Below are 24550 nucleotides of genomic sequence, written 5' to 3' on the forward strand. Positions count from 1 at the left end.
GCATGCTGGCTTTGCGGCTTCCTGGAAATCTCATGCCAGTGATCTCCTGCTAAGATCTCAGCGGAAAGTATTATTATTGTTAGTGACGCCGTGTTTGCCTAAAATCTGCCCCTAAAACCTCAAAAGGAAATTCACACACCCAGGGGGGCTAATTGCCTCCTAATTTCTATTTGTGCAGGCGCAGGAGGCCTGACCTCACTCTGTAGAGGTGCTGGTCAAAGGCAGGGCTGGGGCCTCGCCCTGGACCACAGCCATCGCCAACAAATGCTCCCTAACAGCCGTGGCATGCCCGAGCCCGGGAAAGAACAGCGAGAGGGACTGCCCTGGGGCCGCTGGCCAGATGGGGCTGGCATCCCCGGCAGGTCACAGCTGGCCTCCAGCAATGCCCTGCCCAACCAGGGGAAAGCGGCAGGAATGTGGGAACATGACTAGCGTCGCCTACAGTCCCAGAAACGTCATCTTAATAACACAATAAAGTCATCTTAATGTACGCTTCCGTAGGACTTTGCAGAGTAAGTAATATGCCCTGCAGGACGGGGTCTGGAGATCAGCCTGTCCAGCCCTCCCATTTTATAGGGGGTGAAACTGAGGCCCCGGGCATGGGGTGAGGAAGAGGGTGAGATTGGATTGGAGGCAGATGACAAAGCCAGGGCAGAATGTAGGTGTCCAGAATTCCCAAGGCCAGGCCTTTCCGTGATGCTTCACTCCCCCAGCCCCAGGGAGTGGCCGCGTTGGTGGCCCTGCCACAAATCATCACTCCTTTTCCCCAGCCCGTGTTGTGGGACAGAGGGCTGGAGGATGAGGAGGTGACCCCATTGATCTGAGTCTCTCTACTTCTCGCACAGGCAGGTCCTGGGGCCACAGGGCTCAAAGTGTACCTCATGAAGAGGAACAAAGCTGACCACCGCCCAGTAGAACCTTTGGTGTCTGGGAGGCCAGGTTCCCTGCCCCCCCCCTTCTCCCTTCCCAGGGGGCAAGAGCCACACCCATCAGCTTAAGCCCTGAGACCACACCAGACCCAGCTCAGGGCTATTTCAAGGAGGCCTAGAGCAGCAGCTGGGCAGGTGACCTTGGACCCCAGTCACAATAACTGCCCCCCTCCCCACCTTGTTTCTAGGACCCACCAGTAAACGAATCCAACTTTCTCTGTCCCAGACAGCCTCGCTGTCTTTTCTCCAGGCCCCGGGTCCCCACCCAGGATTCTGGTGTCCTCAAGGCTGCTGCCCTGGTTCCAGTGTCCTGCCTGAATTTTAGCCCAGTGATAGGGAACAGAGCAGAGAGCTTCGAGTCAAAGCAAGCTGCCCTGGTGGTGTGGGGTCCCACATGGGGCTGTGGACCTGGGTTACACCACCGATGTCGTCTGTCGGTACTGGGCCATCTCAGGCCTGTCACTCAACCTCTCTGAACCACGTGTGTAACAGGGAGGTAATTAATCACAACAAGAGTGATGATGACGATGGTGACGATGAGAGCTGCCCTTTAGGGAGCCCCTGTGAATTGCTGGGAGCACCCCACCCTCCTAAATAATATTACTGAGCATTTGCTCTGTGCCAGGCACCATTCGAGGTACTTTACTCACCGACCTCATTTATCCTGGAAATGACCGAATGAGCTAAGGACTTTATCGCATTCACTCGTCGTAACAACCCAGCAAGGTGGGATCCCTCTGCCCCGGTTACAAAACACAATTCGCTGATACCTTTCCCTGAGGCTGGTCTTCAGGATAAAATGAGCTCACTCGAGTAGTAGGGGCCCCATAAACGGTGGCCATTGGTGTCTTGACCACCGTGGAGACTGCACCCCACTTGCCCTGCACACGCAGCACGCGGGCATTCTGGGTCACGAGGTCACAGTGGCGTGACCTTTGTCAGCGTTGGGTGTAATTTGATTGCAGACTAGACCTTCGCAAGGGAGCCAGTCACCCACAGATGGCTCGGCTACCAAAACCACCGAGCTGCACTGTGGTGACCCTGCCGTGTGTGTGTGTGTGTGTGTGTGTGTGTGTGTGTGTGTGTATGTGTATTTTGGAGGGGAGAGACTGCCTCTTCTCTGAGCCCAGGTGATGCTCATGCTGAAGCCAGAAAAGACTCCACCAGTGGAGGAATCTGCCTGTGGACATTCCCAAGGGCACAGCAGAACTCTTGCCCGCGAGGGACCCTTCTAGGCGGATGTGTACCTCTTGTCCCGAGGTACTAGGAGCTGGAGCGAGTATGCAAACCACCAGCTCTCCATCAGGACTCAGAACAGCTCAGCGGATCCCCACAATGCAGACTTCTGGGCCCTGCCATCCAGGGCCTGATTCAGCAGGTCTAGGGAGGAGCCCCAGAGTTCCCTTTTAATTAATAGGGATACTCACTTGCTTGTGAATGTGCCTTATAATCTGCCTTTTATTTAATGTATTTGATGTTCTCTATCCTCCCTTTTTCCAAAAAGAAAAAAAAAAGTTTTAAGTGGCTTGCAAAGGTGATAGAGATTAGAAGTAAAAGAGAAAGAATAGTTAAACACAAGGGCATCAGAAGCGAGGCCCAAAAGAGCCAGCTTCAAAATGCCAGCCACAAAATGCACCCTAAAAGAATGGTTCTGTCCCACACTGTGCGGTGAAATCGTCTGGGCAGCTTTTAGAGACCCTGAAGGCCCAGCCCAGCCGGCTTATATCAGAATCTCTGGGGTGAGTGAGGCCCAAACATCAGGGTTTTTGGAGCCCTTTAGTGGGGTGCGGGTGGGACTCCAGTATGTAGCCAAGACTGAGAATCTCTGGTCTTAGTGCTATTCTAAATTCAGTTTGAAAGATGTCTGGGGCACCTGGTCTTGTCCAACACAAACCATTTCTTAATAGATCTGTCTTTGGTGGAGCGCCTGGGTGGCTCAGTGGGTTAAGTGTCCAACTTCGGCTAAGGCCATGACCTCACCGTCCTTGAGTTCGAGCCCCGCGTCGGGCTCTGTGCCGACAGCTCAGGGCCTGGAGCCTGATTCGGATCTTGTGTCTCCCTTTCCCGCTTGTGGTCTGTCCCTCTCTCTCAAATACAAAAACATAAAAAAAAAATTTTTTTTAAATCTATCTTTGGTGTTGAGCTTTAATCTCATAGGGTGCCTTTGCTAAACTGGAAATGAACTAGAAGATAAGGCCTCTGGTTAAATGTGCTACAGAGATGACATCATCTGGCGAGCACAGAGACCAGCTACTGGGCCCTGCTTTCCATGCTATAGGTGGGCAGGGCGTTTTGGCAGGTGGCCGAGAGCAGAATGCCCATGGAATGTCACATCAAATCCCCGAGCGGCTCATGGGAGGTCAGCGCGGAGAGGGCCATTAATGCCACATGCCCGAGGAGTGAAGTGCCCGAGACTTGCCTGGCCATGGGCCCTGCGGCAGAAGCTGCTGGGAACACGGCTTTAAACCTTTGTTGGGCAGCCCTCCAAAGGGGCCTGGCCCCTCTCAGTCTTGGGGAGCAGAGGGAAATGGGGCCTGGGAATGGAGGGTGGGTAACCAGGGAAATCTCTCTGAGAGTCATGAATCCGAAGCAGATTTGGGGGGAACACAAACTGTCCATATAGGTGGTTCCAGAGAGGACCCGCCTTGCTCCCTAGTCATCCTTAGGTGCACCCACTGCTCCTTCAACCTCTCCTCCAGCTGGGGCCAGACTGCCAACATCGGGGTCCACTTGAGGCATCTGGGTGTGATCGAAGGATGCCAAGGGACAGTCCCCGCCCTGCCGCTCTCTGGCAAGCCAGTTCCCATCTCTCTCTACAAAATCAGGAGTTGTATGAGATCAGCGATTCCCTCAAAGGTGTAGATGGGCTGTATCTGGTCGGCTCAGGGAGCTTTTCAAAGGTAGAGGCTTAGCAGTCCCCCCCCCCACCGCCCCCGCCCCCGCCCACCCCCGAAGATTCTGGTTTAGTGGTTCTGGGATTTGTCATTTAACAAATAGCCCAGAATGACTGTGCTCTACAGGCCAGTACAGGGATCCCGTGGGCCTGGAGATTCCAGCCCCTCCCTTCTCTTGCATTCTTGGGATCTCTCTCTCCAAGATAAACCATGTTTGTTTCCCGGGGCAGAAGGGAAATAACGTGTCTTGCCTGTCACCACTGCCTGACTTGGTGGTTTCTCCTGTCTCTTGGCTTCACTAAAAAACGAAGGCTCCTCCGACCTGGGAGAGAGTGAGCACAGACCTACTGGGTCCCTGCTGTGTGCCTGGCACTCTGCTGGGCACTTTATTTCCATTCCATAAGCCACACATATCCATTGCACTAGTCCTAACAGCAACCCCATGAGGCAGCTGTAACTATCACCCATTTTACAGAAGAGGAAAACCTTTCTGAGGTTCAGAAACATGCCCCATGGCTTCAGCAGGGATTCAAACCCAGGTCCCTGTGACTTGCAGCCTGCCCTGCGGTCCAGAGAAGGCAGGGTCTCCTCTGTGGGGACAGATTGGGTGGAGAGGGCATCTTTGGGTGGCCTTAGGTACAGACGGCCTGCACAGCAGGGCCTGGGGCTGTGAGGGTATGTCTCTTCATCTCCACTTCATTCTCTGGGATGTCACTCTCACCCCCTTCTCCCTCTGCCTCAGCAAACAGAGCCAACACCCCCACCAACGCACACAGTCTGTGTTTTCCCCTCTTCTCTCTGTCTGATGGCAGGCTGTGTTTCCCAGAGTGTGTCGTCTGGGGTACATGGGATGGAATTTTATGTAAAAAGCTTTTTTTTTTAGGGGCGCCTGGGTGGCTCAGTCGGTTAAGCGGCCGACTTCGGCTCAGGTCATGATCTCGCAGTCCGTGAGTTCGAGCCCCGTGTCGGGCTCTGTGCCGACCGCTCAGAGCCTGGAGCCTGTTTCGGATTCTGTGTCTCCCTCTCTCTCTGACCCTCCCCCTTTCATGCTCTGTCTCTCTCTGTCTCAAAAATGAATAAATGTTAAAAAAAAAATTTTTTTTTAAAGTTATTTTTTTAAATCAGTTGTAAGTTGGCAACTTTAGCAATTTAGTAGCGTGATGGATGTTTCCTTCTGAAAACAGATTTTCGGTAAACATGTCTTCAGAAGAAAATACTCAGCAATGAGGGTAGAGACGCCTGAGATCAGGAAGAAAGTCTGTGAACGAAGTTTGGAAAATGCTAGTTGAGTGGCAGCTGCCGAGCCCCGGCGTCCTTCAAATGCAGCTGGGGGTCTTTTGCCTCCTTGGAGAGTCTTCTGTGACCCCACCAGCTGGGGGTGGTGCACGTTTAACAACTGGCTCTCTGGGGAGCAAAGGGGGCCCTGATATGTTGTAGCCAGCAATTTCCGTGGTGTAAACACTCCCAACATGGCCAATTTCAGGCTGCCCGTGTGCACAGTTGGCTCCCGTGAGCGGGTTCGAGTCGGCTCTAGCACACCTCTGCCTCCGGGCCCCCTGAGTCCCTCTCCTCCAGGGCTGCTATGGAGCCCAGCTCTCCACACTCTTCCATTATGTCATGAGTTCGTGTGTGTGTGTGTGTGTCTTCCCTCCCCCGAGATCACTCCCAGAGAACTTAAGCTTCTCTCGTCTTAATCCAAGTGTGCAGCAGATAGTAAGTGCTCAATAAAGCCTAGCTACTACCATTGGCACTGTCTGTGTTATTGTATCATTGGCACTATTCAGATTATTGGAAGTATCCCCTACGTGCTTGCTAACGGCCTGAGAGGCTTTTTCATTTTTATTTTTTTAAGTAGGCTCCATGCCCGGCATGGGGCTTGAACTCATGACCCTAATTTCAAGAGCTGGATGCTCTACTGACCGAGCCGGCCAGGCACCCCCTCAGAGGTTACGTTTGCACCCCCAACAGAAATATCCCTTGGCCCCGACTCCTATCCTTCCCCCTGAGTGCAATTCCCGTAGAAGCGACTTTTGTAGCGGGTCAGTGCTCGCCGCCTGCAAGATGTGTGACCTCGGGCAAGTCACTTGACCTCTTTGTGCCTTAGCTTCCTCGTGTGATGAAATGGAGGTAAAGGCATCTACCTCCGGAGACGTGTTAAAAGGATTGTTAACAGTAGTCAGAGGGTGAAGCAGGTTAATCAGGCGACGCGCTCGAGCTTGCCGGCTAGTGGGGAGTCTCCTCCTTTCCACCTGGAAGGCGCCCTCCACCCTGACCCCTCCTGAGCCCCCCTGGTCCCGTGGGCGGGACGCTCGCGGCCCCCGCTCCAGCAGCGTGGGTGAGGCGGGGAAGCGGCGAGCATCGGTGGCAGGGCCCGGACTGACCTGTAGTTGCCCTTCTTGGAGGCGATGTGCAGCGGGAGCATGCCGTCCTTGTTGGCCTTGTTGGCATCGGCGCCCTGCGACAGCAGAAACTCCACCACGTCCTCGTGCTCGTTCTTGCAAGCCTCGTAGAGGGCGGACGCGCAGTCGCTGGCCTGCGTGTTGATGTCGGCGCCTGGCCAAGGAGAAGGCGGATCAAGGAGTGACCAGGGCGGTCACTGTCAAGCACGGTGCCAACCGCCGTGGCGCGTTGGATCATGTAACAACCACTCTGCGACCCTGAGACTGGAGGGGGGGCGCTCTCGGAAGTGAACAGCTGCCTCGCTGCCGCCGGCATTTCCTGAGCACTCACTACGCGCCAGGCACCCTGCCGTAGGGGAGCTCTCTCTCTTTGCATCCACGGCGTCACTCCACGCAGTCAGTCACAACTCTCACGTGCGTGTTGCAGACGAGGACACTGAGCACAGAAGACCCACGCAACTTGCCCCAGGCCGCCGGGGTCATAAGTGCGGAGCCCAAACCTGAACCCCAGGGGGTCTGACAGCGGAAACCCCGGCAGCTGGTCTGATGGCAGAGGCCATGCTCTTCCCCCTCGCTCCATGTGAAAGCATCCAGACCCTGTTCTGAGGAAGCCGCCCAGCTCTAGGAGTACAGAGCCCCCTAATAAAGAAAGACCCCAAGAACCGCCTTAATTGGGATTTGTCCTCCTCCGCCCTCCATCGCAAGGAATACAAGAGGGATTGCTTCCTGTCCCCTCTGAAGAGGGCACTATAGCATGCTGAGAGGTAAGGACTCGGGGACAGACCCTGTCAGCCTCATTTATAACTTCCCCATCTCCTTCTCAGAGCCCCATGGGTTTCTCTGAGAAAAGAGGTACGGTCTCTTCACCAGTCCCTCCGTATTCTGGAAGGAAAGAGAGCTGAGACAGCAGGAAAGTGTCAGTAACGGCCGAAGTCAAAAGCATCCGTTAACCACAGCTCTGCTCTGCCTGGGCATTCTGCTTATCTCAGGCTTTCTGGTAATTTTCAATTTTGGTAACTGATTTCTGGCCTAGTGGAAAGAGACGAGAACTAGCTGCCGTTTCTTTTCAGGGCTCGCAAGCCCTGTGGCCTCAGGCAGCCCCTGGGGGCCACACTTTTCCCATCTGTAGACCAGGAAGAAGAATGCCTACCAGTCAGTGTTGCTTTAAGAAGATAAAACATGTTACTATCTGCTATGGACTGGATGTTTGTGTCCCCTCAAAATTCCCAGGTGGAAACTGATCCCCAGCGTGATGGTGTTAGGAGGTGGGGCCTTTGGGAGGTGCCCAGGTGACGAGGGTGGAGTTGTCATGAGTGGGACTAGTCCCCTTACAAAGGAGACCCCAAAGAGCTGCCTTGTGCCTTCCACCACGTGAAGACCCAGGGAGAAGGTGGCCGTCTGTGAGCTAGGAACAGGCTCTCACCAGACACTGAATCTGCCTGCACCTTGATCTTGGACTTCCCAGCCTCTGGGACCGTGAGAAATGAGCACCTGAGGCTGTAGACCCCTCGGCGTATGGTTTTCTGTTACAGTGGCCCAAACAAACGAAGACAATCTCCCTGCACAGTGCTGGGCACAGAGAAGGTACTCAGCAAAGGCTGGTCCTCCAGCACGGAAGGGCTGGGGCACAGAGGCTGGTTCTGCCCCCCCACCCTGAGGGAAAGCCAGTGAACGGGTCCAAGCTCTTGAAGTCAGGCTCCCTGGAAGCCTGGACCCCGCCAGCAAAGCCGCCCGCTCTCACAAGAAAAATATTTGGCCTTAAAAATGGACTCAGCCCACAAAGGGAGCGAGACCCTGACTCAGACTGTCGGCAGGAGAGCTGGACAGATGTTCAGAGTCGGCCGGTTCCCCTTGCCGGCTGAGCACCCTGCCCTTTGCCCAGCCTCCTTGCCCGGGCTCCCAGGACCCTGCCCGTGCTCCTTTGTTCTCATGCGGGTCGGTCCAGATTTGTCCCTGGCTGCAAGGAAGGGCCCTGGGTTTGTTTTCTCAACTGCTCAGGCGCGTGCTGAGTAAGTGGATGTTTAGCCAAGCAAAGTCCCACGATGGTAATTCTCGAGGCCTGGGGTAGCATGGCCAAGTGCAAGAAGCATGCAGTTTGGAGTCAAATGCGTGCGGTTGGAACCCAGGCTCTGATGTGACCAACCATTTCACCTCTCTGGGCCTCAGTCTCCTTATCTACTGAATGGGATGAAGACACTCTCTACCTCGTACGGCTATGGAGAAAACCCCATTAGCCTATCCTGTGCTCGCGCTTAACACAGAAGGTCCTCAACAAATTACTTCAGCTCAGCCCTGAAGCTGAGGGTCTGGCTTGCTCCTGGCCTCTCTGTTGGGAGGGAGGGAGGTTCACCTCCCACAGAGAGAGAAAAGAAATCGAAGGGGCTCTCTCGGGGAAGAACGGAATGACAACACCCTTTAGCCAGAACAATGCCTCCCATTGTCCCGGGGTCTTCTGTTCACCATGCGGGCAATATTGGTGTATTTTCTCCCGATAACGTGACTAAGATTTTCCACAGGCAGAGAGTGCCAAGACCCGGGTTCAAATCCCAACTCCTCCACTACTTCGCGGCGAGACCTTGGACAAATCACTTGCCCATCCTGGTCCTTGGTTTCATCACGTGTACACTGAGGAGGTGACCTAAATGCTGTCTGAGGTTCCTCCTGGCCTTGAGGTGTGATGTGGGTGGAAAGAGAAATAGCTGACGTGTCAGGAGACCCGGGGTCTGGCTTGTTCCACCACCAGTTTGCTACGGGACTGCAAATAAGTCACTTCCCCTTCCTGGGCCTCCGATTCCGCATTCGTGAAATGAGGATGTTGGGCTAGATTAGCGACGGCACGTGTTTCACGCCATTCCTCCCGCCCCGGCCTGTGCCTCGTTGCAGGCGTCGCTGGTGGATCTCAACACGCTTCCCACCGAGCTTCCACACAGCCTCAGATCCCTTCTCAACACAGGCCTCCAAGAGGATGCTATTCCCAGGTCAGAGTATGACCTAAGCTTGCCTCCCCTTAGACGTCTGAGGTCCTCCCCAGCGCTGCCCCTTGGGGGCTACGTGACCCGGGGACCCTTAGCACTCACCGTACTTGGCCAGGAACCTCAGGGCCTCCAGCTGCCCGCTCTGGGCGGCCACGAACAAGGGGGTGATGCCATAGGCGTTCTTGGATTCCACCTTGGCGCCTCTGCTCACCAGGATCTCCATGACCTCCAGGTCGTTGCGAGAAACAGACTCGTGCAAAGCGGTCCAGCCTCGGTTGCAGCGATGATTGGTGTCCGCGTTGTACTGCACCAACATCCTCACCGCCTCCGCGTTCTTGCGCTCACAGGCTGCAGCCCAGGCACAAAGAAGCGGGGTGGTCAGCAGGGCCCTGGCCGGACCCGGCCGGCCGAGACTTCATTCATTTATTTGTCCATTCACCCGTTCGGCCGCCAGACGTTCCGTCCACAGACATCCACTGGGTCTGTCCCGAGTTCCAGTCCCTGCACTTTACCCAGGATGCACACCTAAAATAACAGTCCTACTCATAGCAGTAATATTTGCTGGTGTACGTAGCACAGATTAGGTGGCAGGCACTCTGTTCAAAGCACTTTCTGGGCTCCTCCAATATAATTCTCCCAGTCACCTATAAAGGATGTGGTGCTATCATCCCCCTTCCGACAGAGGAGGAAAATGAGGCAGAGACGTTAAGCGACTTGCCCAAGGTCACACAGATAGTGGCAGAACAGGGATTCAAACTCAGGCAATCAGGCCCAGAGTCTCTGTCCCTTGGAATGTTCCAGGGTGTCCCTGACTCCTCTCCCTCTCCAGCGCTACAGGCTGCAGTCCTCTACATCACCAGAGCCAGGAGAAGTGGAGGGTCCCAGAAGCCCTGCTCAAAGCCCTTCCTCAGGCTACACACTTAAACTGAGGTAAAATCTGTCTTCTGCGTACAAGACAAAGTCTTGTCGAGTCTTCTCGATCTGCTCACACCTCCCTCTTAAGCCTCATTGCTTTCTATTTTTTTTTTTTTAATGTTTATTTATTTTTGATAGACACAGACAGAGCACAAGTGGGGGAGGGGTAGAGAGAGAAGGAGACGCAGAATCCGTAGCAGGCTCCAGGCTCCCAGCTGTCAGCACAGAGCCTGACACGGGGCTCAAACTCATAGACCGTGAGATCATGACCTGAGCCCAAGTCGGATGTTTAACGGTCTGAGCCACCCTGGCGCCCCAAGCCTCATTACTTTCTAGAACCTAAATGCACTGTTGGCTCTGGTCCAGGGTTATCACCAGGGAGGCTGCTGGGCTCTTGTCTAAATTTACCACTTCTTCGAGTCAGGCAGGGGTGAGGGCAAGAAGAGAAAGGGGGCTTCCTGGGTAGTGTTTCAAACAGCACCCCAGGCAAAGCTCCCCACCTCTCGAAGCCTTGGTTTTCTCGCCTGTCAACCAGAGATAATAAAACCTTCCTGAGAGGACCTTGTGAGAGTACTGGGTGAGGGAGTGCATGGAACACTCTGGCACAGTACTTGGCACGTGGGAGAAGTGCACTCAGCACCAGGGCCCAAGCCTCGGCTGAGAATTGCCCAGTGCTCGGGAAGCTCCCTTTGGGCAGCTCGGCCTCTAGGTGATGGCTCTGGTGCCCAGGCAGACACGACTTCTGAGAAACACTTCTATCTCGGGTCTACAGTGGACCCAGTTACCAGCTGCCAGGCACCTGCTTCCCGTGGAATATTCCAGGTACTGGATACCAGTCACACGAGAAAGCAGTTTTTCAAAGTGTAAAGGCCCTCTCATATTTGTATGCGCAAGACCCAAGCCTGATTGCTTAAGCCCGTGGGCATGAACTGGACGCTTTATAATGTCATAGTTCAGCATATGAACTGTGAGGCAGCTAGCTTGCTGAGTTTAAATCCCAGGTCTGCCCCTTGCTAGCATGTGTGAAATCCTGGGTGCCTCATTTCATGTCTCTGTGCCTTAGGTCCTCATCTATAACATGGAGATACCTCCCATGTAATGCCCGTCTCCTATGTAGATGGATATTAGGGTTAAATTGAAGAACAGTGCGTGGCACAGAGTAAACACTCAGTAAATACCAGCTATTACGATGATTCAGATTTTGCTAGAGATGCCAGTGTCCTCGGGTGATGTATTGAATGAGCTAGGCTAAGTTTCTGGTTTGTTTTAAATGTCCCGGAGGTACAGATTTTCTTTCATACCTCTTTGCCTCTGCCTATGCTGTTCCCTCTGCTTGTCCAGCTGGAAACAGCCTCCTGTTCCAGCTCAGCTCCAACGCCCCCTTTTGTGGGTGCTCACCCCCAACGCTAGAGCCCTCCCCGATGCTCCCGGATGCATCATGCCGAGCTCTTTGTTGCCTGGCTGTTATGTTGTCTGTGTGTCGCTGCCCACTGGGCTGGGAGAGCGCTGGGGCACCGATCATAGCTTTTTGTTTCTGGGCCCTCAGCGCTCCTCGGCGTGCCGGGCCCACAGGAGGACTTGGGTAGTGTGGCCCGTAGACATCCGCCCTTCACAGGAGACCCCTGGCTGGGGAGAAGGGGGGCTAGGGAGGGAGTTATGCACTTTGGGAGCAATGTTCCCAATTGCCCACCTACCCTCTGGACCCTTCCCCAGGGAAGCCCACTGTGGGGGGGCTCACCTTTGTAGAGCGGGGTCTCTCGGGACTTGTTGGAGATGTCAGGCTCGGCGCCAGCCTGGAGGAGGGATTGGAGGCAGTCCAGGTGTCCCCTGCATGTCGCCAGGTAAAGGGCCGTTTCCTCCTGCAGGGTGCGCTGGTCGATGACTGCAGGGTATGCTGGGGAGAACAGACAGGGAGTTCGCGAAGGGGGAAGACGCTCCCACCTTCCCAACACAAAGGTGGCCCCAATTTCTGCCCAATTCCAACGACAGACATGTGTGGCATCCACCTAAATATACCATCCATCCTTTGGCCCTGGACTCCGTTGCTCTCACGGGGCTGTTTCAGCTTCCCGCTTGCATTAGCTTAGATGCCACCTCCTCTGGGAAGCTTTCCCTGGTTGAACCCCTCTCCCTCTCTGAATGACCCTGTCCTTTCCCACCAGCCACGGCCAGAAGCTCCGTCTCTTACAACTGGTTCTGCCCTAGAGTATGGCGGGCTGTCTGGGGCTCATGCTCCTTCAGGGCAGAGGTAAGTCCTGTCTGCAAGTGTTACCTTATCCACATCTGGCTTGGGGGCAAGGCGAGGCTTCGAGAGGAGGCATGATTTGCCCAGGTTCCCACAGCTGTGGGGGACAGCCTTGGCCGGGCATAGGCACAGCTGCAGTATTTTCCACACCACATCAACCCCTGGAACATTCTGGAACAAGCTGGCAGTGGCTCTCCCAAAAGTCAGCCCTCCCCCACTCCTTTTCTAGGAATTAGGCTCTGCTGTCCTGAAAGGCCCAGAGCGGTGGCAGCAGGGCGGGTGAGGGCAAGCCACTTTTCTCTCCCAGCGTGGTGACTTTAACTCTGCCACGGGGGTAAGAATCTTGCCTCTCACCCTCCCCCTGCCCAAGACGCTCCGGAAAAGAAGGAGCCCCACCCCCAGTCCTGTTCCCAGCCCTGGCTGCACCCGGAGCTGTGGCCTCACCTTGCTGCAGGGCCTTGAGGCAGCTCAGCTGGCCGTAGTAGGCCGCCTCATGCAGCGGCAGCCAGCCCTCCTTGTTGGGCTCTGCGAGGTTCTTGCCCGCCTTGATCATAGCCTTCAAGGCCTCTTCATCACCTTCCTTGATGGCCTTCAGCACCGGGTCCACAGGCCTGTGACAGCAAGGGGCGGGGCACTCCTCAGGACCCAGGCGGCAGAGGAGGGGCGGGCCGCTTTTCTCCCCACAGGGAGAGGGAACGCGGGGCTGCTGGTGGCCGGGGGCAGTGCTGGCTGTGGGACCACTCCGTCCTGCTTGGCCCCTGCTGGTCTGGAACAGGTGCTCAGCCCCCTGCCGGCAGTGTCCTCCTCAATAAGGAGAATAATCCTTCCTAAACCCCATGGGCATGCCCTGGAACTCGGCCCCGACCTTGGCCCTGACCTTGGCTCCTCTGGCTTATCCATCCACCAGCTATCCATCACAGCTTCCTCAGGCCTGTCAAGCGCGGCCCACAGGCCCAGGTCAGCCTCTCCCTGCCTCCGGTCATAAGCCCTCATGTAACCATTGGCCTTTGCATGTCTCTGAACAGTTATTTGATGCTATCTGTGTCCCCCGCTGGACTATGAGTCCCAGGAAGACAGGGACAGCGCCTTTATTTCTTCCATCTCTCATGATTTCATTCTCAGGGCCTAGCTCAGTGTCTGGTCCATAATAGGTACTCAATAAATATTCAAAGAAAGGAAAGAAAGAAAGAAAGAAAGAAAGAAAGAAAGAAAGAAAGAAGCAGAGAGGAAAGGAAGGAGAGAAAGGAAGAAGGAAGAGGAAGGAAGGACGGAAGGAGGGAAGGAAGGAAGGAAGGAAGGAAGGAAGGAAGGAAGGAAACTTCCAGAACCTAACGATTATTTCACTCCATCTTCTCTTCTATTTCCTTCCATTTCCAAAAAGATGACCTCTCCCCTACTAGCATTTTGCTTGCTTCTTTGGGAATTTTGTTTGTATCTTGTTCAAAACATTCTTTGCAATGGCCTCCTTTGTGCATTTGGAGGACAAACTGGCCTATACAAGTCAATGTGGGGGCTCCGGTCGAGCCTTGCCAGTGTTTGGTCCCCCTGCGAGCAGCCCAGGACCCGGGGTCCTTCCACGCCTTTATCTCCAAGTGGGCACCATGTAGGGAAAGTCTATGACACATGGCAGGCTCGTTCACTTCCACGGATGGAAACCGAGGGTATCTTTTAGACGGGGCTCCTTGGTGGCCAAAAGAAAATGAGGGAAGGAAGCCCTCTGTCCCTGCGCCTTGCAGGGCTGCATTTAATGTTACACCGAGACCACGTCTACCAAGAGGATTCGGGCAGACAGTGCCGGCCCCCAGACGGATGGATAACTGACCCCGTGGGAGCTGCTTCAGTGCAGTGTGCTAGCATTTACCGGGAACCTTTGGGGCCAGTTTGCACATCAAGCAGCTCTGAGACCAGAGTCCCTCAGAGGGGGGCTCTTTCCAGTGAGCATGTCTCTGGGGTCTTCCCTTCCTTGTTCCTCACGCTTTACCCTCACCCCTAGAAGCTTTAGCTGCTGAAAGACTTCCATCCTTGAAGGACTAATACGTATGAAGCCTGCACAGTCTTAAACTTCTGAATGTCTGAGAGATTTCAGGGCTACTATGAATGACAACTTCTTTGCTACTTCACTCATACATTCATTCATTCATTCATTCATTCATTCACTGAGCTCCCTTCCCTCCATCCTTGCATCAGTGAGGACCAGGACAGCTGTGAGTCCCAGATCCACTCCTGGGGAATGTTCTGCATAAGTGCTCCCATTTCCTAGATGGAGAAGGTGAGACCGGAGGCAGGCCTTGTTCCCAGGGCGCTCACCCATGTCAGGGGGCAGGATGGGCCCCGAGGGTCCACGGGGCCGGCCCCTTGACCCTCCCAGCTGCTTCCTCCATCGTGAGCGGCACTTCCTCCTGACTTTCAGCCCCTCCGGTTATTAATAGCTTCAGAGCACAGATGCCGGTTAAGTTACAGACCCACGAGCAAACTGGGTAACTGACCAGATAAGCCCTGAAGTCCCCATCAACGCCATCACTACCACCTTGGTGAGCTCTTCTTACGAGCGGCCAGAGCAGCCCCTGCTGGCGTCAGGAAGAGCCCGGCTGGGTATGTATCCCGGCTCCCCTGGCAGGTCTCCCGTGGGACCCCAGCTGAAGTGGAAGAGAGGAGGGCTGGCTGTTCTCGTGGACGGGGCGGGGGGTGGGGGTGGGGGATGCGCAGTCTCATGAGAACACTCCCAGGACCTGCCGCCCAGCCTGGCTCTCGTCCAGCTGTGGTGCAAGGACCCTGAAGCTCTCGGGTGCACATGCTGACTGCTGCTCTAGGAGCTCAGCCAAAGCCCCGCCCTGAGGTAGGGGGAGGCTGCTGGGGGTGTCAGACCATCAGAGACCGAGGAGCTAGACACGACCCCGGAGGCCGCTCTGTCCTCTCCAACCTTCTCTCACAGAGAAGGGAGATTCAGAGAGGGACAGCGACTCACAGGCAGCCACACAGGAAGGGGCAGCAGTGCCGAGACCAGAGTCCGGGGCCCCCTTTTCCAGACCGTCAGAATTCCACCCACAGCACCAAGGAAGTCGGGGCGGCAGGGTTTGAAAAGAGCTGGGAAGAGACTCAAAACACTGGCCCATTGCCTCCTCCCCTCTCTGCAGCATAACTGGAGCAAGGAGATAGGGGTTCCCGCGACGGGGGGCCCCTCTTTTGCTTTTAGCTGCTTCTGGGGTCGATACAGGGGGGCGGAGAAGGGGCAGCACGGATCTGTTTTCCAAGGATGCACCTAGCCCAGCACCCTGGTGCCAGGCACACAGAACCCCTTCTGCAACCCAGATTATTTCTGGATTTTACCACCTGGCACTGAACAAATACAGGCAACGAGGCAAAACAAAGACCACGGGCGTGAGCGTTGTAGATATGCTCAGATACACCCACGGTGACGCAGGGGGGAAACTGAGATAAACAGAAGGTGCGGCTGACTCATCAGCTTCGGCTTGGAGTTCCTCTGGGCTTTGGGGGGGGGGGTCCTAGGGCCGTCTCCCACGGGGCTGCTCCGTCCCCCGGGGCCCACGTGGGGGGCATTGCGGGCTCAGTCACGGGCACAGCCCCGCTGACAGTCTTGAACTGAGTCTATGACTGCTAAGCTCAGCTCATCTGGGTCTCAGGGGGGACACACGTGGGAGTGGTGTGCCCGGGAGGTCTTTCCAGGATGCCCCCCTTCCTGGGGTCTGCTTCCCACTCCCCACCCCCCACTAACCCTAGGTGGAAGAGTGGACTTGCACGGTCTGGGGGCTGGGGGTCACTTACGCCAGCTGGGAGTTCCTGTATTTCTGCATGACCCCTTGGAACAGGCCCATGGGGCCCGAGGCAGGCGGGTTCTCAGGAGGCACAGTCGACCTGGAGGGTGAAGGGCAGGAGTGAAAGAGGGAAAAATACTCTGCATAAGAGAAGCGGGTCATGGCCGGAGGCAGGATCCAGGATGGAGGGATCGCAAGGGGAAAGACTGACAGACAGACACAGGGCTCTGAACCAAAGCAGATGGCCGGGTCCTCTCTGTGTGCTGGACACAGCTGCTGTGTCTCCGGATTATTTTTGGCCCTTGGAGGAAGCCCTGGGAGATTTAAATGACCATATAAGACAACAATGAGGTTAACCTCATCCCCGCCCCCACGGCCCCCTCCCCAGCCAACCCCGCAGGAGGCAGATAGGAAGCAAGGTGACATTCTTCACCAGAGAGGATGTGAGAAGAGTCAGCGGCAGGTCCCTGGATGGAAGGGGCTCAGTCTCGGGCTGGCCAGGCTGGGTCCCAACAGGGATGGGCAAGAGGTTCTTGGAGGTTGTCGGGGGGACAAGGGAGCGTGGCTGGGAAGCCAAACCAGGTCTGGACTCCCGCATCCGCCTCGCCGGGTCCTCGTTAGAGGGTCCTGCTGTCCCAGGAACACGCAGGACAGAAGTTACAGCAAAAGGCCATTGGGGGGGCCAGGGCTTGGAGTCAGACGGACACAGGTTCAAATCTAGGCTCTGGCACTCTCCGGCCCTGTGACCTCAGACAAGCTGAGCTTTTCTGGGTTTTAGTTTTCTGCATAACCCAGTGTCGGAAGCCGTGAGGCTGGAGCGAGTGAGCTCAGCTGGGGTCCAGGCACAGGGGTGCTCGGCACGCGTCTGCCACTAACTTGATCATGATTTCACTTCTCCAAGCCTCAGTTTCCCCACCCCCTTGGGCTTTGGTGAGGATGGGAGGGGTGAAAGGGGGTGTGGTGGCCACGCCACAGATCCAATTGATTGGGGTGCCATGGACACTCCAGGAGGCCTGGCCTGGTTCCCCCGCACCCCTCGGGGGTGCCCCGTGGGACTGAGGACATTGCTACGTGTGACCAGCACCCTGTGGTGTTTGCAGGTGCTGGAACTGTGACCCTGAGGAGGCCCACGCTCCTCCAAGATAGGCCAGAAACTGCAGATTTCGTGGGTGCCCTCAGCAAGGCCAGGTCGTGGTGGAGGGGGGTGGAGGCAAGGCAAAGAAGCCGGCCCACTTTGCTTTGGCCATCTCCGCGTGGGGGGACCGCCAGGCCGGCCACCTTCATTCTCCTCATTGTCACTGCCTTCCTCCGTGCTCTTCTGAGTGTTACTACTCACCTTTCCTGACCACCACCTGTGTGCGCCCATCCATCAGTCCTCTAGAGCGGGTACCAACGTCCTCACCCTTGACAGGCGGGTAAACTGAGGCTCCGGGAGGTGGGTCACTGCCCCGGGCTCGCACGCAGCTGAGCAGAGCAGAGGCCGACTCAGGTCTGTCTGCAGAGGTCCTGATGCCCCTGCCTCTTGCCTCTCCATCCTGTCTCTGGCTCTAAGGGCTCTACTCTGACCGGCCCTGCGACTTTGAGCAAGCCCCCGCCCCCCTCTGTGCCTCAGTTTCCTCATTTGTAAGATGTGGAGGCGCGACCGGACGGGGGGGTTTCCCCACTGCTTCTGTAGCTGCAGAGCCTTTGCTGAAATGTACTCACGTGGAAACTTTGCGTGTCAAACAGATCTAAGAGACCACATCCTGGGAAGGGGGCGGTTGTGCAAAGCCTGGCCCTGCCGAGGCCCCTCTCCATCCCCCGGAAAGCGGAGCATGCTGGGCAGGGTGGAAGGCGTCCTGGGGCCCAGCTCGCAGCACCACCACCACCACCACCACCACCCCCCACCCCCACTGTGTGGTCCTGACAAAGCTCTGGGTCTCTGTCTGCGCAGGATCCTGGAGTCCCAGCCACCTTCATCACTGGCCCGTGTGTTACTGCTGTCAGGATGTTTTTAGCAAGACGATAAGCGCCAATAAAAACCCATCACACCACCCTAAGACCAGGACTATCTCTGATGGCAAAATAACAACAGCAAGACGGGGACGGCGAGGCGGCTGGGGGTGACAGCTGTGGTGACGGGGATGTCCCTCACGACCGTGCAGGGCCTCGCCTCACTTCTGTCCTCCCCACCGGCTGGATGTTGTTCCCGCTTCGCAGAGGAGGAAGCAGGCAGACCGAGTCCCGCGCAACATGAGTTTCCCACTCCCTGCTCCGTCCCAAGCCTTGTGCCAGGGCCCGGGATGCAGACCATAGAGTCTCCGGGGAGGGGGGAAAGAGAGCAGGGACTCCTCCGGGAACCCTGTGGTCAGTCGTGAACTCGGCTTTAGGGGGATGGGCAGGGCAAGCGCTCAGAGCAACCGAGTGCTGAGCTGAGCCTCATGCTACATGGGGAGCCGGTCCGGTCAAGGCTGCGGGCCCCACTTCCCCTCAGCCCCGAGGCAGGGGGGGAATTCCCAGCAGAGAAAACCACCGGGGTTAGTCATCAGAGGTAAGAGAAACCTGGCAGGATGTGGGCACAGGTCATGCCCTGGAAGAGGCCCAGGTAGGGCCCCTGTCCTTCACGTAGGCGGCAGCTCTGGGGGTCAGGAGTACAGCACTGTCACCAAACGTCCTGGCCCCTACTCCAGACACGGGTCAGGCTCAGGGAGAGTGGGGACCTGGGCTGCAATGACAAGGCTCCCCAACTTCTCCGAGAGCTGACAACCCCAGGGAGGGCATTAAATTCGGCTGGACCCGGCTGAACACCGGTGGCTCAAACCAGAGGTTCAAAGAAGTTTGCTTCCTCCAGCCTACTTCGTGAACTCCTATTCATCCTGCAAAACTCACCTGCTTGACTAAGGGAATCGACCCTCTCTGTGTCCTTCTGAAACTGAGGCAAGCCTCTTTGCCGCGGCCTTCCTGTTGGGCCATTGTGTACATCTGGGACCCTTGTTAGACTGCAAACTTGGGGAGGAGAGGGACGAGGCCTGATTCACTTCCAGGTGCCAGGAAGGCACCTGGCACCTCCTAAGAGCACGGTCAGTGTGGGTGGTTTGATTTGAATCCTCTGCAGCCTGTGCACACATCAACCCAAACAAATTTCTACTTTATGCTTTCCTCCATTGTCGTCTTAGAAATGTAACCTTAAAAACACGCAGAGGGGCGCCTGGGTGGCGCAGTCGGTTAAGCGTCCGACTTCAGCCAGGTCACGATCTCACGGTCCGTGAGTTCGAGCCCCACGTCGGGCTCTGGGCTGATGGCTCGGAGCCTGGAGCCTGTTTCCGATTCTGTGTCTCCCTCTCTCTCTCTCCCTCCCCCGTTCATGCTCTGTCTCTCTGTCCCAAAAAATAAAATAAACGTTGAAAAAAAAAATTTTTTTAATAAAAAAAAAAAAAAACACGCAGAAGTTTAAAGACTGGGAAGACCCAGATTCCTGGGCCCACTGTGGGCTGGTCCATCATCGTAACCTTGGGCTCTCTGGTTCATGGCTGCATGAACCCTACTTCTCCATGGGATGGGAAGTTGGGTCTGCCTTTCAGGGAGCCCTCAGGGGGCCAAAGTTCAGCAGATGATCCCTATGCATGTTTCTGACTTCATCCCTTACATCGTGGTGGGAGAGAAGCAAATTGGAAAAAAATGGCTTTAGAAGGGACGTTATCTTTTCTCTGGGATGTGGATCTGGCTTTCATTTCTAGGACCCCGAAGTCTCAGTTGACCTTTGCGTCCACAGTCGCCATTTTGGTCACAAGGTGAAAACAATAAATTATATTTATAGAGCATTTTATTGGTTTTGAAATGCAGTTATTTGCCTCAAAACATTTCTTGGGCACCTACAACAATCTAGGCCCTTTGCCGGGCATTGAGGATACCAAAGTAGGCGATATCTGCTCCCTGTCCCCAAAGAGGTTCTATAGTATAGTTGGGGACACTCTCAGGAGTCCAGATAATGCCTTCCTATAGTGACGCAAAAGCTTGTCCATGAAACAGAGGCGGTCATGACGTGGGCGCTCTGGGTGCTCAGAGAGGAGGTGGGGGAAGGTCAACTCAAGCCGGGAGATGTGAAGAAGGTGCCATTTTATTTGCTTTTCATAAGAACACTGCATGTCGGCTAGGCAAGTTTTTGTTATTACCATTTTAAGGATAGGATTGTTGGGACTCAGAAAGGTTAAGTAACTTGCCTAAGGTCACACAGCCAGTATGTAACAGAAGAAGGATTTGAACCTCCAAACCCACTTCTCTTTCCACTCTACTCTGCTACCTTTCTATACATTCCTTTATTCACCCAATAGTCGCTCACAGACAGCCATTTGGTGGCTGCTATGGGCCAAGAGCTGTGTGCTAGACAAGAGGTTTTGCAGGAAGGAAGATGAGTGAGGCCCCTGCCCTCGTGGCCGAAACAAGTACAAGGAAACTGTAAGTCATAGTCGGGGCGATGAAGGAAACAGCCAAGGGAGGGAGTAAGGGGGAGACCTGTTTGACCTGGAAGGGTGATCAGGCAGGATTTGCTGAGGAGGTGACCTTCCATTGAGAAGGAGCCAGCCATGTGGAGCCCCGGGACATGTATGATGTCCTGTCCCGACACCTGCTCTGGGCTTTGGATGGCGAGTCTGCTATTTGGGGATAAAAGGATTCTACTGGGTCCTGTGCTTCTTGAAATGCCATGTCTGGGAATGTGGGCACAAACCAGCGTGTCTCTCGCCATTGGGGACCCTGAAACTCTGTGGGTAGGAGGTGGCTGTAATGAGACCCAAACCCCACTTCAAAGCAGAGGAAGGAGAGGCACGGAAAGAGACCTTTGCAGGATGGGCAGAGCTGGTTAAGCGTCCGAGCGGCAGAGCGGGACAGACGTCGGTTCTGTTCCTGGTCCTGCTGTGCGCACGTTTATAACATCGAGCCCAGAAATGTCCACCTTGCGCAGCTTTTGGAAGGATTAGCTGAAAGGCTGTGTGCTGGGCGCATGGAAAGCACTCAGTGTGCATCTGGGGCGGGGCGGGGGTTGGGGGAGGCATGGGCTTCCCCAGCAGGACCCAAGCCTGCCCGTCTTCCAGAGATGAAAGGGCAGAGCTGAATCTGAGAGATTTCAGCTCCCATCAGGAGTGAGAAGGTGCAGGGTGAATCCCCTCCCCTGTATTACTTGTGCCTGGAACTTAGGTGATGGCTGTGCGACCCTGGGTAAGTCATTTCCCTTCCTCTGTGAGAGCTTTTGTCTCAGGAGGCTGGATAAGGGTTTGTGTCCCATGGTGGGTCTGTCCTTCCTTGCCCACCAGAGGAAAGAGGAGGTCAGGGTCCGGACCCCACGAGCCCACTCCATTCTAACGTTTGTAAGTGTCCCCAGGAGGCCGGGGGGTGGGGCCCCCCCACACTGGGGAGAAGGCTGCAGATACCCCAGGGGATGTTCTGGTCTGACTTAGGATGAACCAGCCGGAACAGGAACCAGGGCCTCCCAGAGCACCGGCCATGAAGTCACTTCTGTTTCTAAGGCTGGGTTCCAGAATGGGACACCCTCAAGGTGCAGCCCAGTAACCTGGTGCCTCCTACTCCTTCCCGCCGCCCAAGGAGGCTGCCCATCTTCCCCCTTAGAAGGGGTTCCTCGGTGTAGGGCAGCCCGAGTCTTTGCCCAATCTGCCTGGCAGAGGAGGTCCAGCCTCAGCAAGGGCCAAAGTCACTTTGGGGAGCGCCTGGTGGCTATCATCAGGACAGGGCTGGGATGTCCCACCACCCACCTTTAACCCTGTCACCTGAGACTGGATATTTGTTGCTCAGAGAGCTTACGGGACTTGCCCAAGGCCACACAGAAAGTCAGCTGGCTGCTGGAGACAATGAGATTTTTTTTTTTTTTTTTTTTTAAGTAGGCTCCATGCCCAACCAGGGGCTCGAACTCACGACCCTGAGAGATTTGAGGCCCATGTCCTGAGGCCACAGAACATAACTATTCCACCCACCACCACCCCCCCAAATACGGACTTGACCTAGATTCAGTGAGGAACAGAGCATTTTTAAACACAGCTTTCCTTCCTAAAAGCATCTTAAGATCCAATGCTTGATTACCTCTCTGGTTCCCACCTCCTGCAAAGAAGGTACCCTCTAGACCTGTGCTGCCCACATGTGGCTGGTGAGCCGTGGCGATGCGGCTAGCCTGAACTGAGATGGTCTGTGAGGGCAAAGCGCACACTGGATTCCAAAGACTTGGTAGGACAAAGAGAACGTAAAAGTCTCCTTCGTAATTTTCCTATTGAGGATACGTGGCAATGATAATATTTTCCACCTAAATTGATTTCACCTCTTTGTCTTTCTGTTTGTAGTGTGGCTGTTAGGAGATTCAGAATTGCCTGTGTGGAACTTCGGGGGTGGCTCCCATCATATTTCTACGGTGCTGCCCCAGAAGGTCCTGCCATTGAGGTCCTGCTGAGACAGGGGAGCCAGAGCCAAGGAGGAATGGGTGACTTTGCCGGGCAAATGTCCCTCGCTTCTCAGACGTGTTTTCCCAGGAAGACTGCATCGGTAAGGTGGGGAGCTCTGCCCAGGACGCAGAACATCAACCCCACCGCATTCACATATAAAGCCAGTGGTACAAAGCCGAGCCATGATCTTTGGAACCGGATCGTTCCAGTCTCCGCAACACCATCTACTAGCTGTGCAACCTGGGACTAGTTACCAGCCCTGAGCTTCCGCGTCCTCGTTTATAAAATGGGAATATAACAGAGAGCCTCCTGGAAGGTCTTTAAGAGGGTTAAATGAGGCGAAGCGAGTATAGCGCCTACTAGAGTGCCTGGCCTGTCAAACCTCGGTAAGTTTCGATAACAAACGTGAGTCTTTAAGCTGTAAAAAGGTACCCTACAGACCGAGGCTTTGGTCTTGGGTTAGCAGCGTTTGGGATCTGCACCTCACGGGTATCCTAGTTGGCTTCTCCTCGCTCACCTGGTCCATGGGTAGAAATGGGCAGGTTGGCGGTTGGCTCGTGTGGACACAGTGGCCTCAGCCGTGGTTGGGCCCCGAGTCTTGTCAGCCAGGCTCTGCTCAATGGCCATCTGGACCAGCTCGTCCTCGCTCAGGCTGCTATACAGGCTGTATTCCTCATTCCCGATGGTACGCTGTCCGCCCCGAGCGCTGATCTCCATGGTCATTCTCTTCTGCCTCTCACCCCGGCCTCCAGAAGAGGCACTCCGAGGGGAGGAGAAAGCAGTAAGTCAGAAAGCCCTGTGACGAGACCGAAACCATCCTGGTCACTAACAGCTTGGCAAGAGAGTTATGTTTACCAGCAGGGAAGGCTGTGCTTTCCTCTGGCAAGCTCACGATCATTGTTTAGCTATTCATTTTGTCACGTGATCCACTCAAACATCCATTCAGCTCCCCATCTCTCCATCCACTCGTCTGCTCATCAACACACCCACCTGTCTAGCCATCCATCCGCTCGTTCGCCCATCTGCCCGTCGATTCATTCTCCCGTGCAGCCATCTGTCCACCCACCTACTCATTTACCCATCTACATCTGTCCATTCATCCAACCGCCTAATCATCCATCCAACCGATCGTGACCCGTCCCCTGATCTATCTGTCCACCTACCTGTCCATGTATCCACCCACCTTCCCATTCACCCGCTCTTACATCTCTCTATGCAACCAACCATCCGCTTGCCCACCATTCATTTTTCCGTCCCAGACAGCTTGTCTACACGTGCTTCACTGACAGGGTATTTATTGAGCACCTGCTCCGTGTCAGGTGTGCCTCTAAGCGCTGGCGATATAACAATGATGCCCACGGACAAAAATCCCTGCCGTCACCGAGATTACACAACACTGTCTATGTTCCTTCCTTCCAACAGCCTCCCATTCCAGCACGTCTCCTGGTCTCTGTGCTGGGCCGGGGCTGAGAACGTTAGAGATCAATCAGACATGGGCCTGCCCCTTGGGTCCGCAGGACCTAGTTAAAATCAATCATTAAAACGATTTGCCCTGTGAATTCCAAGGACTCTCTTCTTGAAAGAAATTGCCTCGGGGAGAAGTGGACTTTGGTTGAATCAACTCATTTTCGGAAATAAAGTCAAATCAACGAAGCCTGCTTTCTGTTTTGACTGGCGAACAGGCAGTGTGACCGTGGGTCAGTAGTTCTCAGCCCTGGCGGAACATTAGAACCCATGAGGCCGTTTGAAAACCACCCCAAATACCAGTGCTATAATTTGGTGTGTTTAGCAAATATTCACTCCCCGCTCCCCGGAGGCAAGGGTATCCCTGTTCCCTTCCCCGCTGAGATCGGGCTTGGCCCCGTGACTTCCTCTGGCCCATGAACGTTGGTAAACCTGAAAAAGCGGCTACTGACGTGTGCACGTGCAGTGGGGTCTGTGTCGCCCCGGAGCCGCTGCCCGTTAGCCGGGCCCCAGAGTGGACCTACTTGGGGCAGC

The 24550-nt window shown here is 55.3% G+C and overlaps 1 protein-coding gene and 1 long non-coding RNA gene across 4 annotated transcripts in view; one reads left to right on the top strand and one right to left on the bottom strand.

Annotated features, from left to right (window-relative positions):
• The window catches only part of ASB2 (ankyrin repeat and SOCS box containing 2), a 42669-nt gene that overhangs the window by 6059 nt on the left and 12060 nt on the right, over positions 1 to 24550 (bottom strand). For 2 of the 3 annotated variants that reach the window (XM_058740161.1, XM_058740162.1), the window contains exons 2-7: positions 23070 to 23348; positions 16141 to 16230; positions 12802 to 12968; positions 11851 to 12006; positions 9300 to 9545; positions 6205 to 6376 (exon numbers count right to left, since the gene is read on the bottom strand). In XM_058740161.1, coding sequence (XP_058596144.1) covers positions 6205 to 6376; positions 9300 to 9545; positions 11851 to 12006; positions 12802 to 12968; positions 16141 to 16230; positions 23070 to 23275 — 1037 coding nt within the window. In that variant the 5' untranslated portion in view covers positions 23276 to 23348. Of the gene's footprint in view, positions 1 to 6204; positions 6377 to 9299; positions 9546 to 11850; positions 12007 to 12801; positions 12969 to 16140; positions 16231 to 17466; positions 17829 to 23069; positions 23349 to 24550 lie in introns of those variants that run through there. The other variant, XM_058740163.1, reaches the window with a different exon arrangement.
• LOC131517682 (uncharacterized) lies at positions 22049 to 22852 on the top strand. Its single transcript, XR_009264741.1, has 2 exons — positions 22049 to 22356; positions 22454 to 22852. It is a non-coding gene; the product is annotated as an uncharacterized LOC131517682 (long non-coding RNA).

Source organism: Neofelis nebulosa, chromosome 7 (assembly GCF_028018385.1).
Source record: "Neofelis nebulosa isolate mNeoNeb1 chromosome 7, mNeoNeb1.pri, whole genome shotgun sequence".
Taxonomy (NCBI): Eukaryota; Metazoa; Chordata; class Mammalia; order Carnivora; family Felidae; genus Neofelis; species Neofelis nebulosa.